General features: G+C 30.8%; 1 protein-coding gene across 2 annotated transcripts in view; it reads right to left on the reverse strand.

The window, feature by feature from the left end:
• Positions 1–6,708: 6,708 nt before the first annotated feature.
• ARHGAP25 (Rho GTPase-activating protein 25) overlaps positions 6,709–13,903 on the reverse strand; it is a 57,661-nt gene continuing 50,466 nt past the window's right edge. Inside the window, exons 1-2 of one of the 2 annotated variants that reach the window (XM_051212115.1) lie at positions 10,686–10,907; positions 6,709–8,516 (exon numbers count right to left, since the gene is read on the reverse strand). In XM_051212115.1, coding sequence (XP_051072251.1) covers positions 7,447–8,502 — 1,056 coding nt within the window. In that variant the 5' untranslated portion in view covers positions 8,503–8,516; positions 10,686–10,907 and the 3' untranslated portion in view covers positions 6,709–7,446. Of the gene's footprint in view, positions 8,517–10,685; positions 10,908–13,903 lie in introns of those variants that run through there. The other variant, XM_051212114.1, reaches the window with a different exon arrangement.

Below are 13,903 nucleotides of genomic sequence, written 5' to 3' on the forward strand. Positions count from 1 at the left end.
ATATATTGTTTGAATAATGAAAGAAAAAATATCGCAGCCGAGTAACATAGATTCATTTATTTCATGGATTCTCCTTAGTTGATTACAACCTAAAACCATAGGATTAATCATTAAAACAAATGTACACACTTTATATCAGAAACATTTAGAATAAACTAAATTAAAATGTGAAAATAGAATAATATTAAGAGACTATAATAGGGAAGAATTAAAATTGTCAAATATATGAATATTCTAGAAGAGTATAGGAATAGAAGAATATGTTTTCTTTCAACAGTTGAGATCATGAGTCAATTGAAGCTAGACTACCATGGAAAACCTAGGTGCACTGGACGGCTGTTTCTTCCTATTGTGGGACTCCTCAGCAGTGCGCATCCACGAACCCATGACCTATCAGTCACGCGCCAGGCGCTTAACCAACTAGACCACTGAGCCGTCATCCGACAGTGTTAATTTCTAACTTCAACTAATCCACGAAATTGAGTGACACAACCACCATTGTCATCAGTGAGTTACTATCTCACAACTGACTCGGTTGAACTCCACTGGTCACTGTTTCTCACTAGAACTTCAGGATATACCTGTTGAAGCCAGTGACTAGTGAGCATATGTTGATTAGTATCAGAAGGGGTTTTGTGGAGGTTGTAGTGATTTCAACAGTTGAGTTCATGAGTCATCTGAAGCTAGACCACCATGGAAAACCTGGAAGCACTGAACGGCCGTTTCGTCCTCAGCAGTGCGCATCCACGACCCCGCCTCACGGGACTCGAAGCCGAAGATAGATTATGTAATATAGACTAGTTGAGTGAAACTCAGAAGTAAGAATTAAGATACTAGAAATTTGATTAAAGTTAACGAAAAAATAAAAACAACGTCTTACGTAATAATCCTACAAAACATAAGGTCAACAGGGTAAAAGAAGACTTATAATTGTTTCTTTATGAATACACAAATTCGGTTTAAATCTTTCTGTTGCAATAACTAAGGGAAAAGGTAACATTTTTGAATTCTTTTGTTTGTTGGTTGTTTTGAAAGATCAGTATTTTTTATGGAGGGAATTTTTCGAATATTGTTTCCCAAGGATTATAAATGATTTTGTTTACATGATAAAGAATTAAAATCAAAAGAACAGGATTCATACCATATAATTTCAAATTATTTTTATTTAATACTAAGTACCGAATAAAGAATCTCTGCCACTGGTATTACCTAACTAATAAAGTTTAATCATATAGATGTTTTTGTGGATATTATAGTAATTTGATAGTTGAATTCATGAGTCAATTGAAGCTAGACCACCATGGCCGTCCAATGCTTCCACGTTTTCTATAGTGGACTCGCTTCAATTGATTCGTGAATTCATCTATCAAATTAATAAATTTTATTTATTAAATATGCAATACTTTCACCATGTTAGTGTATAAAAACTGTCAGTATGGTGATTCTATTTATAAACCCAATAGACTGTAGGGAAACTTTTGAAATCTTTGTAAATTCAAATTAGGCATTATTTTATTTAATCACATTTATCAGTATGACTGAAACTAAATAAAAATCATTTTTACTATGTAAGAATTTGTTGATCTTTACCAAATTTCATATGCAGATAAACATTTATGATAATTTTTTTAGTCACATATAGAACGGTGACAATAGGCTCATTTAACAAAACGTCAATATATGTAACTTAGTGTGTCTTACTTTCTATTTTATTTCCCTACAGTCTTATATTCATTTGCGTGGTGTACATACATTTCTTACCTCCGCCTTCATTAAGTGACTATCTGAAAGTTACATGGCTATATATATGTATATAACTTCTATTAAATATCATAGGAAAACTAAATACAGAAGCTAGTCATGTGGCATTAACCGTTTTTATTCATTCATACCTCCGTGGAAGTAATTTAGTGACTTCTTGACAAACATAAGGACAACATGTAATAAAAATCGGTTATATATGTATCGTACTAAGATTAATACCAAACTAATGATCTATTATTCTTCATTGTGATGCACTAATGTGCTTCATTTGAGGTTGGATAAATTATATGACTACCTTTATTCCCCTTATACATCTAGTTTAAAATATTAAAAAATAAATTACACTTTGATTGAGATTAAGAAATATGAATAATACATAAGCAATTTTCACCATAAACTTGTAATTGTTGTGACGTTTGGCCTGATAATTTATCACGTGACAAGATTACCAATCACAACACGACTTATACAATCTTATCACTGTGCCAAACGAATGACGTGTTGATCATTACGAGAAGCCTAAACCTTTTATTAATCCTTCTTGCGTAGCCCTTTCTGATGAGTCTAGAACATCAATGACAGCTACCACTATATGAATTATAACTTACCGACATACTGGGTTTAAATACAAGCAAACCAGATCATATACCATAAAATAGAAAATAACAATTATACAAGATCAGGCCTAAAAGTGGCTGTGACTGTGAGGGACTGTACTAATAAATTGGGAATAACTTAGGAATAGTAGATCGTATAATATTAGTTAGCAAGTCAAATGAAAGCTTATGAAAAAAGGAATATAAATATATATAATCCAGTTACCTAACCGTTATACAATAAGAATACATATATAATATGAATCCTTTAATAATTCCTAGCCGTGACCATTCATTTATTCTTCGTTAGGATATAACAGTCATCATTAGGTAATAACAAAGCACTAAAGGGTAGCTAACCTGAGCCACCACCTACATGTTAATATATTCGAATATTTTCACAACCAGGCTGGTAGATAAAATTTGGTAGAGATCGGAACATGTTACCTAGTGGTTCAAAGTTGAATGCTTTAATCACCGAAGCACATTTTCACTAGTATCGTATAAATCTATAGTCTAAAACCATTATAACCACTCAATTTTAAACAACTGATTACTTCAAACAGAGAATCACACCGATTTACACTAAGCAAATAAGAACACTAAATAGTGTTTTCAATATCCCAAAAGAAGCTGTCCTCGTAACGTTGCTTTTGATAGAACGTTTGTTGATGGAAACTATATATCTATGAATAAAGTGGCATTAACGCAGATAAGAGATGATTCATGCACTTCAACAGAACAGGTTAATTGCAGATTCAATTAGACGTTAGCTAGTTTAGTGTATATTAAACATAAGTGATATAATACGACTGATGTTTGGCAATATAACTCCAAGAATTCTTGATAACAGTCTTCATACTAAAGAAAACATATTCATCTCTTTATTTAACTAATAATGAAATCATTAAGACCCTGAGAGTGAATACATAATACATACTACTAAGTAAACCTGGAAATATATTCTAAAATTTTCTCAACTAAAACATTTCAGCATCAACAAAATTCCTGGAAGTAAACAAAAAAACGCCGACATAATATTTTAATATTACATTAACTTTAGTCCATGGAATTATTTGACCAAATAGACTACTAGAATTGTATTAATAATTTGAAGAACTTAGAGTTTAATCACAAATTTAAACACATTATTCAATAACACATTAAACGTGGATTACATAATTTAGAATAATACTTAAAAAGTTTTTTCGTGAATTGGTTGAAGTTAGACATTGACACCGTTGGATGCCAACTTAGTAGTCTAGAGTTTAAGTATTCGTGCGAGAGATCGATAGGTTCTACGTTCTAATCTCGCGAGTACGGAAACGTAGATGCGCACTTCTGAAGAGCCATATGCTAGGACGAAATGGCCGTCCAGTACTTTCTGGTTTTTCATCGGTATCTGGCTTTAATCGATTCATGAATTGAATTAATAAATTACTTCAAAAGTTATTTTACAAATAATAACAAGTACAATTCCAAATTAATATTTTGATTCTTTGTAGAATAAAATTTTATCGTTTGTCCAAAATACACTAAACTTTTACTTGAATAATCATTAAAATTATTTTTAGCTCGAATAAATAGGTTGAAAAATCATGATTCTTTCCCGTTATATGTTCAGGAAAGTGAACAGTCTGAATTCTTTCTTTTTTTTAAAAAAAGGAGGCACTTCATGTTAAATAACTACAAAGTAGGGTAATACATTCTTGGTTAATTCTCGATTATCAATTGATTGTTACATTCAACTATTGTTAGGAATCATACCTTGACATTAACAACTACATTTATATGTTACATCCGATTGATCAAATTTTCTTTGACTGATCGATGTTGAAATGTGCTTAAAACATTTCCGACTCATTGATGTACATGACTAAAAAATAATCTTTATTTTAAATACACATTTGGTTCGTTTAATTTACTTTAAGAATAGTGTTGGACTTACAAAGAGATATTTTTTGACTGAGGTCAGGAACCGATTAATTTTAGACCACCATTGAAAACCTGGAAGCCCTGGGCGGCCGTTTCGTCCTATTGCGGGACTCCTCGGCATTGTACTGAGGTAGATACCTGTCTCTACCTGACATGGATCAGCTTCACTAGTCACGGCTTCTCACTAGAACTCCGAGAATTCCCCCAAGAAGCTAGTCACTAGCGAGCACGTGGTAATCATCAGAATATGGGTTATTGAGATTATTAGATTTTGTTTGAGATCATGAACCGATTGATGTCAGACCACGATTGGAAACCTGGATCGTGGATGCGTTCTGATGAGGAGCCCCACAATAAGATGAAACTACGGTCCAGTGCCTCCAGGCTTTTTTGCAACGGTGGTCTAACATTAATCGGTTCATGATCTCAATCAAAAACTTAATAATCTCCACAACCGCTATACTGAAGATATTTTTTTGGTTTAAAGAAGCGGTAATTCTTGATGAAATCATTATTCTGTATAACTTGGTAGTTAGATATTTTTTACTTTCATGCTGATGCTTTATTTAACCCACGAACCTGAAACACTCAATTTCAAATGTTTGCATAATAATTGTCACAACTTGCTCTCTAGTTAACAATTATTACAGAGAAAATATAACTTATTCCTTGTTGACTCAGTGGACTAAATCTGGTAAATCTTGTTGAGTAGTAGAGACTACTAGTAATGATATCATGACTATATATTTATGGACAACTAGTCGTTAAGTACGGAACATTTACTAGTTCGATTTACATGGCATTAGATGGATATACTTGAATATATTTACAACCTGATTACTTATCTTATTGATAAACAACGTACAGGTTATACTAGTACGTAGTACAAGCTAAAAGTGAATTATCTCTACAAACGTTCCTTGCTAATAACACTGACGTGCTCACTTATAACTAAAGTTTTTGGAAATTTCATAATCTAACTGGAGAGCATGATCTTTTCTGGTGATTAGTGACAATTTGTGATAGTCATACTATATCACCAATTAATAGAAAATGAAGATTCAAGCCACTGGGTGTTAACTTAATGATCTAGAGTTTACAAGACCTGAATATTATGGATTCAATCTCTGATAGGGCTGTGACTGCATAATGCTAATGTGTCCCATTTAAGGGACCAAACATCTGTTCACTATTTCCTGATTATTACCAGTTATCTATATTTAGTCACTTCGTAGTGTGTTTGGCCAAAAAATATTTATGCTGTTTAAACTAAAATAACAAATATACTGGTCTGATGGAAATAATAACTGTTTTCCCAGTTTAAATAATATAAAATGCCAACGTTATACGCATAAATTCGTTCAGTAAATCAGATTTATCGCAAATTCCTTTTTAAAAAACCGAATGAAGTTTGATTACTCCATTAGACAGATCCGTTTGGTTTATATTTATTTGCTTAATTTAAAGTTTTTTGTTTAATGACTAGAAAGATATGTTGTGTTTTATGAATGTTCTCCCTTTAGATCATGCTAAAATGCATGTTGATAAAGACCTACACAAAGTACTCTTGGATCAATCAAATACTTATTTCATTTTTATATGAACTCATCTGTTTTTTTTGCCAACATAATATTTAACTTTGTAAAGTTAAATATTATGTCTATCAACAGATTTTAGTTTGACTTTATAAAACTGTGTCAGTCAGTCAGCTACAACGTAGAACCAGGCACATATGTGCATTGGTCCAAGTTGCCACACCTCATTAGCACAACAAGATGAACACCGGATTCATAGTAGTTAATTCAGTGGTGGTAATCTATAAAAGAAAGATTGCATATAATGACATAGTACAGGAAGAAAGAATTAGTTCATAGAAAGAGATGTATAAAGTAATTTTAATCCCACGGTTTAAGGGAAGACGGAGAGTGTATACACCTACGCCATTGTGATCGATTCTGAATTATGTCACCCAGAGTATACAACCACTAGTTACAATAGTCGCGCTGACCTCGAACAAGTATTCTGCATCTACCAACACCGCTTAGACCGGATGTTAGTGACTTCAAGGACTGATGTCATGTTTTGGTTTGGCCGCCCCTAACTTTCTTCCATCCGTTGCCAACACTTGTCAGCATTGCTCGTCGTGGTAATCGGTGGTTGGGCGTGGGTAATACGTGATCCACCCACCTCAGTCGATGAAGATTCACGACCTCATCAACTGATTTACCATCATTCCCTAATACCGTGCGTCTAACTTCACTATTACTGAATTCATTACGAAAACGATTCAATTTCAGTCATGATCCATTTCGAATCGAATTGTATATGATTTAAATTTTTTTTTCTTTATAAAACTCTGTTCAAATCTATCATATTATTTTTTTCACCTTAGGTTAGTATAGAAGTGATCATATAAACCGTAATGAATCTTTTATTTGATTAGATAACTTCATAGTTACAAATAATTAATGAATTATAACTTGTTTAAATAAATTCATATATATAGAAGAAAGAATTAGATTCATCCTTCTTTTTAATTATTCTTTATTATTATTATAATTATCAACATTACTATTGCAGTATTCATTTATGAATTTTATTGTTATGAATAAATGAAAAAGAGGATATAATATACAGTCAGTGTAACATAATTTACAGTATTAATTAATTTGTTTTAATAATGAATGTATTTATCTTTCTTCACTATTTAACTGTATCTATTCTATTCCAATAAAAAAAACATAAATGTAGCTCAGTTTGTTTTTTACAGTTACGTCATGTATTTTTTTATTATTTTATTTTGAGGGTAAAGAATCAACCAGAAAGTTAATCTATATAGTTTACAGAAAGAAAAATAAAAATGTCACGTTGATTACTTTATTTTTAAAAAAATTTAAGGTAGTAACTTCTTTATTTAGCAATGAATAATTAACAACAGGAGAATAATAAATGATACCAATGATGCTAACATTATTGCTCTCATTCTCAATGTGCTTTCTTAAAGAAAAATAAGAACATTGTAAGTACATACACATACATGTAGGTGTGAATTTAAGTTAGTATTTTGTATAGAGATTAACAGTATTGTGAAAGATACGAGAAGGTTGTTTCCCCCTCCCTTCATATTCTACCATATCAATTATCATGTGAGTTAAGGAAATAATGCTGGATGTATACTTTCATTATGTTGTGCATAATTTGTAATATCTTTAGGAATTTGACGAACATGATTTAATTCCGCTTGAACAGATGCTAAATTTTGACGTAATAAATTATTTTCCATATGTGATATACTCAAGTCCCAACGTAATCTAGCTAATTCTTGAGTTAATTTCTCAGTTTTAGCTAATTGACCTGCTGCATTAGCTTGAGCTACTGCTGCAATTGAACGCCAATAACGAATTTGTTCCATTGGACTATGGGAATTGAATGATTCAGATTGTGTAATTTTACTAGAACTTTTACGGTCAATAAATTCTTTAAGAGATACTCTTTTCTTTAATGTATCATAGTTATTCATATCAGTTTTATTATGACCATTTAAAAATGAATCTTTTGACATTTTACCATTAGTAGCTTTCGTTATTCCATTATTATCATTATTATCAGTGATGGTAGTAGAAGTGGTATTCGTGACAGTAGTGTTACTTAGTGGTGTTTGTATATTGGCCAATTTCTGACTGTTCAAATATATTTTCGACAAATCATCTAAATTAAATGAAATACGAGCTTCATTCGATTCAGTTTGATGTATAGCAGTAGTAGTATTAGTAGGAGTGACACTCTTTTCAAGAGATGATTTTTGATCATTATGGAATGATGACCATTGAAGTGGAATTTCTGGACGCGTTTTAACTGACTTTTTTGTTAAATCTAAACCATGTCGATGTTCTGGTAAACTATTGAAACATTTTCGAATTGATTTCATGGTATTTTTGTTTGATTTGATTTGACCGACATTATTCAAGCGTTGTTCTTCCTCTTTTTCATAAACATTAATAGTTGTATGTTCTGTGGAATCTGTTTTATAACTAATAGAATGTAAATTTTCTTCTGAAACACCATCAGCAAGTGAGCCTAATTCATATTCACCACTTTCTGTATGAAGTTTACGAAGATGAAGTCTGGATTCTTTCTGTTCATTATTATTACTATTATTAATATCATTATTTTTATCACTTGTAGCTGGTTGATGATTATTGTCCATATGATCGCGTATGGCTAATAAAATGATTTTTTTTCGGTGTAAATAAAAAAAGAGAATAAACAAAATTTTAGCAACTTCAGCTAAAAGATTTATTATATTGAAATAAATACTTTAGGCAGAGATGAGTGGTGGCTAGCAACAGAATACAAGACGCACATTTCGTTCTATTTGGGACTCGTCAGCTGAATGTATATACATCAATTTCAGGTTCGGACTTATCACCTTTCATTTCATACGTCACAACGTTATCCTCTCACTTACTGAGTTTATCTGTCTCTGCTTAAAATACTTGTGAATTACTGGTAGTATCGAAGCAATCCGCACAGGATGCATATATTCTAAAACAGACTGATCAATCATAGTCCCAATCATCAATGGGAAGATTGAAACACCTAATATATACATGAATTTAAAAATTAAAATAAATATATTTATTTTTAAAAATAAATTTGCTTATACAAAATTCCAAACCAGTAAAAGAAAAAAGTTTCAACTGAATTTAACATGAAATAGAAATCAACTATTTAGATATTAAATGAAATTGACGTATATTGTGGTGCGTGCTACTTATATTGACATAAGTAGTATGTAATGCGAGTCAGGAATGTAATGTCTGGCTGCAGAAGATTGGGAAGATCAAGAAAGAAAGAGCAGGAAAAGAAAGCAATTAGTATAGAAATGCCAGAAAAATGAAGTCCGCGACAATTATTGAACATTTTGCAAATTAGGTATTATAGTATAGTTTTCCTATTTTACCAAGTAACTCTGTAATGTTGTGCTGAATATAATTCGGTTGCCTCACCTGTGTTCTCCTTCACTACAATATAAGCGATGAATATAAATTTATTATTTTAAAAATTTAATATGTTATTCGCCGAAAGAATATGATTTAATCATAAAGGGATGGCTTAAAAGATTAGATAAAAATACATATATATGGCAACTAGTTACATTTCTATTATGTACAATGATGGTTTTCCACCAACTACTCAAATCAGAACACATTTTATTAAGGTCTTCTTATGACCCGGTATTCTCCAATGTTATTATTAAATTATATTAAATAAAATACAATTAAAACATAACTAATTATGTAATAAAAACATCATTACAAAATGAAACTCAGATTTATAGTAATAAAATGTTTCAACATTATCTTAAATGATATAACTTTGAATTAAATTTAAGAAAATAGCACATTTAATCCATTCTACAGTAAATATGAACATAAATATGAAATAAATATATTACGTGTTGAGATAGACAGAGGAAATAGCTTAAATTTATGTGATTTAGTTAGCTATCGTTCAATTTCTATAAAACATAAAGTTCAAATTTAATGTCTCATTAAAACTATGACAAGCTTTATCAATCTTTATCAACTGTATTAAAAGATTTTTCAGATTCTACTCAGTTGATTAAAGACAATTAGTCTAAAATTGTGATAGTTATCATAAATTTGAAAATGAATTTGTTGTTGAACAGAAAATACTAAACTAATTGTCCGATCATTTAGACGGATGTTTAATACATCCTCCAGCAAAGTCAACTGACAATTTATGAGATGATTCGTTAACGGAGGGGTAATTGTTTTTCTGGTAATTAACAGTAAGATTAACGTTACGTATTTCACTTTTAATAATATGATGCTAAGTCAATATCGGAGAAGTCAGTAAACCAGTCCTGTCTCCTAATACATTAACGGTAGTTTGGTTTCTAAATAAAATAGGTTGTTCATAAGTGTTAACTAATATAAATACATATTAATCTAAATATCTTAAGGCGTTTTAATCATAATCAAAGAAAAACGTATCATAAACATTTCATAAATTTTAATAAATCATAAGACAAGAAAAACAGATCATTCTGATATCGTTTGGAATACTAACAGTTTCTGTTAGCAGTGAAAGTTCCAAGGTTCATGTCCTTATTATTGACTGTCAGTAGGATAACAGTATTCTACATCCATAAACATTATTTTGGGTGGGTCCGAACTCTAACTCGAAAAATAATTCATTCAGGTAACAAAAGAGAATGAAAACAAATCATTTAGTTGTTAAATCGATATTAAACACATAACAGGAATAGTGTAGTTCTTGTGACAGATATCTAGGAAATTCTTCAACCTAGAAAACAACTAAATTGTAAGAATTACAACTAAGAGAATCTTGATTCAAACTTACCACTACTGTGAATAGTAGATTGTGTAAAATACAGCTGTCCAGTTATTAGTCATTTCTCATTGTAATAAACCGGATAAAACTAGAAACTGAAAACAGAACCATCCGCATATCAACCGTTTATTTTCAACTTTATGTAATATCAACGTCGCATGGGTTTAAACTCATCAAAATTTAATGTTTCACAGAAATATCAATCTTGGAATATACAAATATTCATTATTCATAGACTATTATTCATGAAAATCATCTCTGGTTTTTATAAAACACAGAACTTATTAGATTGAACTAAGATAACTAAGTCCAAAGGTGATTATTATTATTATTATTATTACTATTAATAGCTTTATTCAATATTATATTTTTAGTACAACATAGAATTCCTAGCACAAAGTATTTCAACAAGTTTTTTTTCTTATTTCTTGATTGATCCTGACGATAAATATTGGGTGATCTTCAATTAGATGTTAGCAGTTCAGGAATCGACATCTGAATAATATACATTCTTTTCGTTGCACAATGCCTATACAGAGAAAAGTTGTAAACTTTTCATAAACGTACAAAAACAAATATCTAGATGGCCGGAACAGGTAGCCCAGACGTTTTAGCATTTTCCCAATTGGATCACTTAATCATGAAGCTCCACGTGTATATTTAGACAATATCATTAGTACATAGTTTAGAAATAAGTGAGCTATTATAGTTCCTTTTTAAATTATAACAGAATAATCTGTCAGCACTAAATTTGTTCGGATAATATATACACAGCTCTGCTACCACTGTTCATTTATTTTAATTATTTTTTTTCTTAACCCGACAACTAACGTTTTAGATATTTATTATACTAAAATTACGAGGTTGATAAAACTATCCTAAGTAAAAAATTGTACACTTACAAAATCTGAAGTTGTTTATTTCTGAATGACCAATGGTTTAGTCATTATTAACTCCTGTCATAAAAATAAACATTCAATGGATATATCTTAAATAAGATATTTTTATTTATTTAAAATTGTCCCCTGTAGTTAGTTAATTCAACATAGAATAAGGATTTTTCTTATTGCCTTAACGAATATGTTTGTTTTTAACAATATACTATTTACTTACATAGAAACTTAAATACGTATCATGCTTACATATATAGAAGTTATATTTGTTTTTTTCGTGTAATAATGGCACAGATAGAATAGTAAGACAATGGAGATAATAATATAAACCATAAACAGTTAGTAATCTTTTTCTAATTCATTCTATAGTCAATTTCCTTTGTTGTTGCTATTGTGCTTGTGTTATTTTTTTATTGTATTTACCTCGCACCAAATGACTATGAAGTTCAAATAAGAGTATGTTTTTACAATGATATTTCCATTACTTATTACAAAGGGTCCATGTTACGTAATAATAATAGCTTATATAGATACGTACTTGACAGATTTTTATTTTTTATTATTACTTTCGTTTAGAGAATTATTTCTGAACTATAACGTAAAGATTTAAGATATATGAAAGAAAATAAAAGTACATAGAAAGGCACTTTTCTAATTAATTATTGTTATGACTGGTCGTTATTTTTTATGTCTGGTCATCACTAATTATCACGTCAGGATCATTTATTACTTACACTTGTAAAAGGAGGAACCACTACGAACCCCATGATCAGAATATGAACACTAAAACTGGCACAAGTGAAGATTTATCAAACCCAATACACGACGACGACCCTAGTCGAAAATACACTCATTTATATATTGATTGTACATCCATTTCGATTATGAATTAGAATCAAATCACATGTATGAAAAATGTCCAGAGTTATAACAAATCACATACTGCGTGTCACGCTAACCATAGTTCATGTTAATTAAATACAAGAATATCGTGTATTATACAAAATAAAATATCACATTGGAAACCAAAAACAAACACTACTCTGAGTAATTAATCACATTGGATTAAAGCTGAAGCAATATTGAACAAAAATCACAATCAGTAAAAGATCGTAATTTTGATTTTTAATCCCCTCATATCAATTATTATTGTCATTATTGATGGCTTTATCAATATTATATTTTCAGTACAACATAGAATTCTCAGTACAAGGTATTTTAACAGATTTCTTTTACAAAAAAAAGGAAAAAACCGATAACTGCATACATATATACATAAAACTAAGTAAATCAGTTACTAGGAATTGAATAAAATGTTTATTATTATTTTTTTGAAGATTAGAATCTGTACTTTTCAATTAGAAACATATTAAAGAATACAAATTCTTGACTGGGCCAACTTTAACAACCTGTTCGTCGAAAAGTGTGTTTGCTAGATAAGGCATTGTAGAGCTTCTGTATCTTTGCTTGAGTATATGGATTCAAATGTAGTGCAGTCTCTTTCTATCAGATGATATATAACGAGAAAGATATGAATCAAGTAGATGGTTATTATCTGACAAGATAACATCTACTAGCAGTTTACAAGGTTTTGGATGTCTATCCACAATCATATTAATAATGACATTCAAAGACGTATCACACACCCTGTTAACTGCCTTCAATACTCTCCTAAAAACAGTAAAATCTTTTCTCAAAAGCCCGGGGAAGCATAACGAGAAACAGTAAAGAATAACACGTGATATGCAAGAATTAACAAATCGTAAAAGTAAATATTGAATAATCCCAAAAGCATGTAGCCTCTCTATGTAGTAAATCAGACGGAAAACCATCTTTAATAACAGCAAAATATAAGATCAAGAGAGATCAGAGGAAAACGGCCGTTGACACTGTCTTTATCAAAGAATATCCAATAGTACAAGCTTTATGGGATTCTAACAGGGTGTTTAAGCGCTGTTGGTGTCGCAACCTAAAGTTAACAGTTTGACATTTAGAAGTATTAACTGTGAGACCATTAACAACAGGCCATCGTTCAGTAAGACAAGAGCTCATTCATTTCATGCGAAGAAATACGAATCGGCATACATACAGTGAGATCATCCGTATATTTAACAAAAGCGTTTTCTGAGTAAGATGGAGGGTCATGAAGAAAAAGAGCAAAGAAGAGGGGAAATTATGACTCCTTGTGGCACACCTTCATGAGCCAGTAAGAACATTGGACACTTTCTTTCAAGCACAGTGTACTGTTCACTTTCACAGAGGTGGGAATACACTCAGTTGGGTATACAGCTGTCGGTGCTGTCGCTTACAAACGTACCAACTAGTAGTTGATTT

The sequence above is a fragment of the Schistosoma haematobium genome, chromosome ZW, assembly GCF_000699445.3.
Source record: "Schistosoma haematobium chromosome ZW, whole genome shotgun sequence".
Taxonomy (NCBI): Eukaryota; Metazoa; Platyhelminthes; class Trematoda; order Strigeidida; family Schistosomatidae; genus Schistosoma; species Schistosoma haematobium.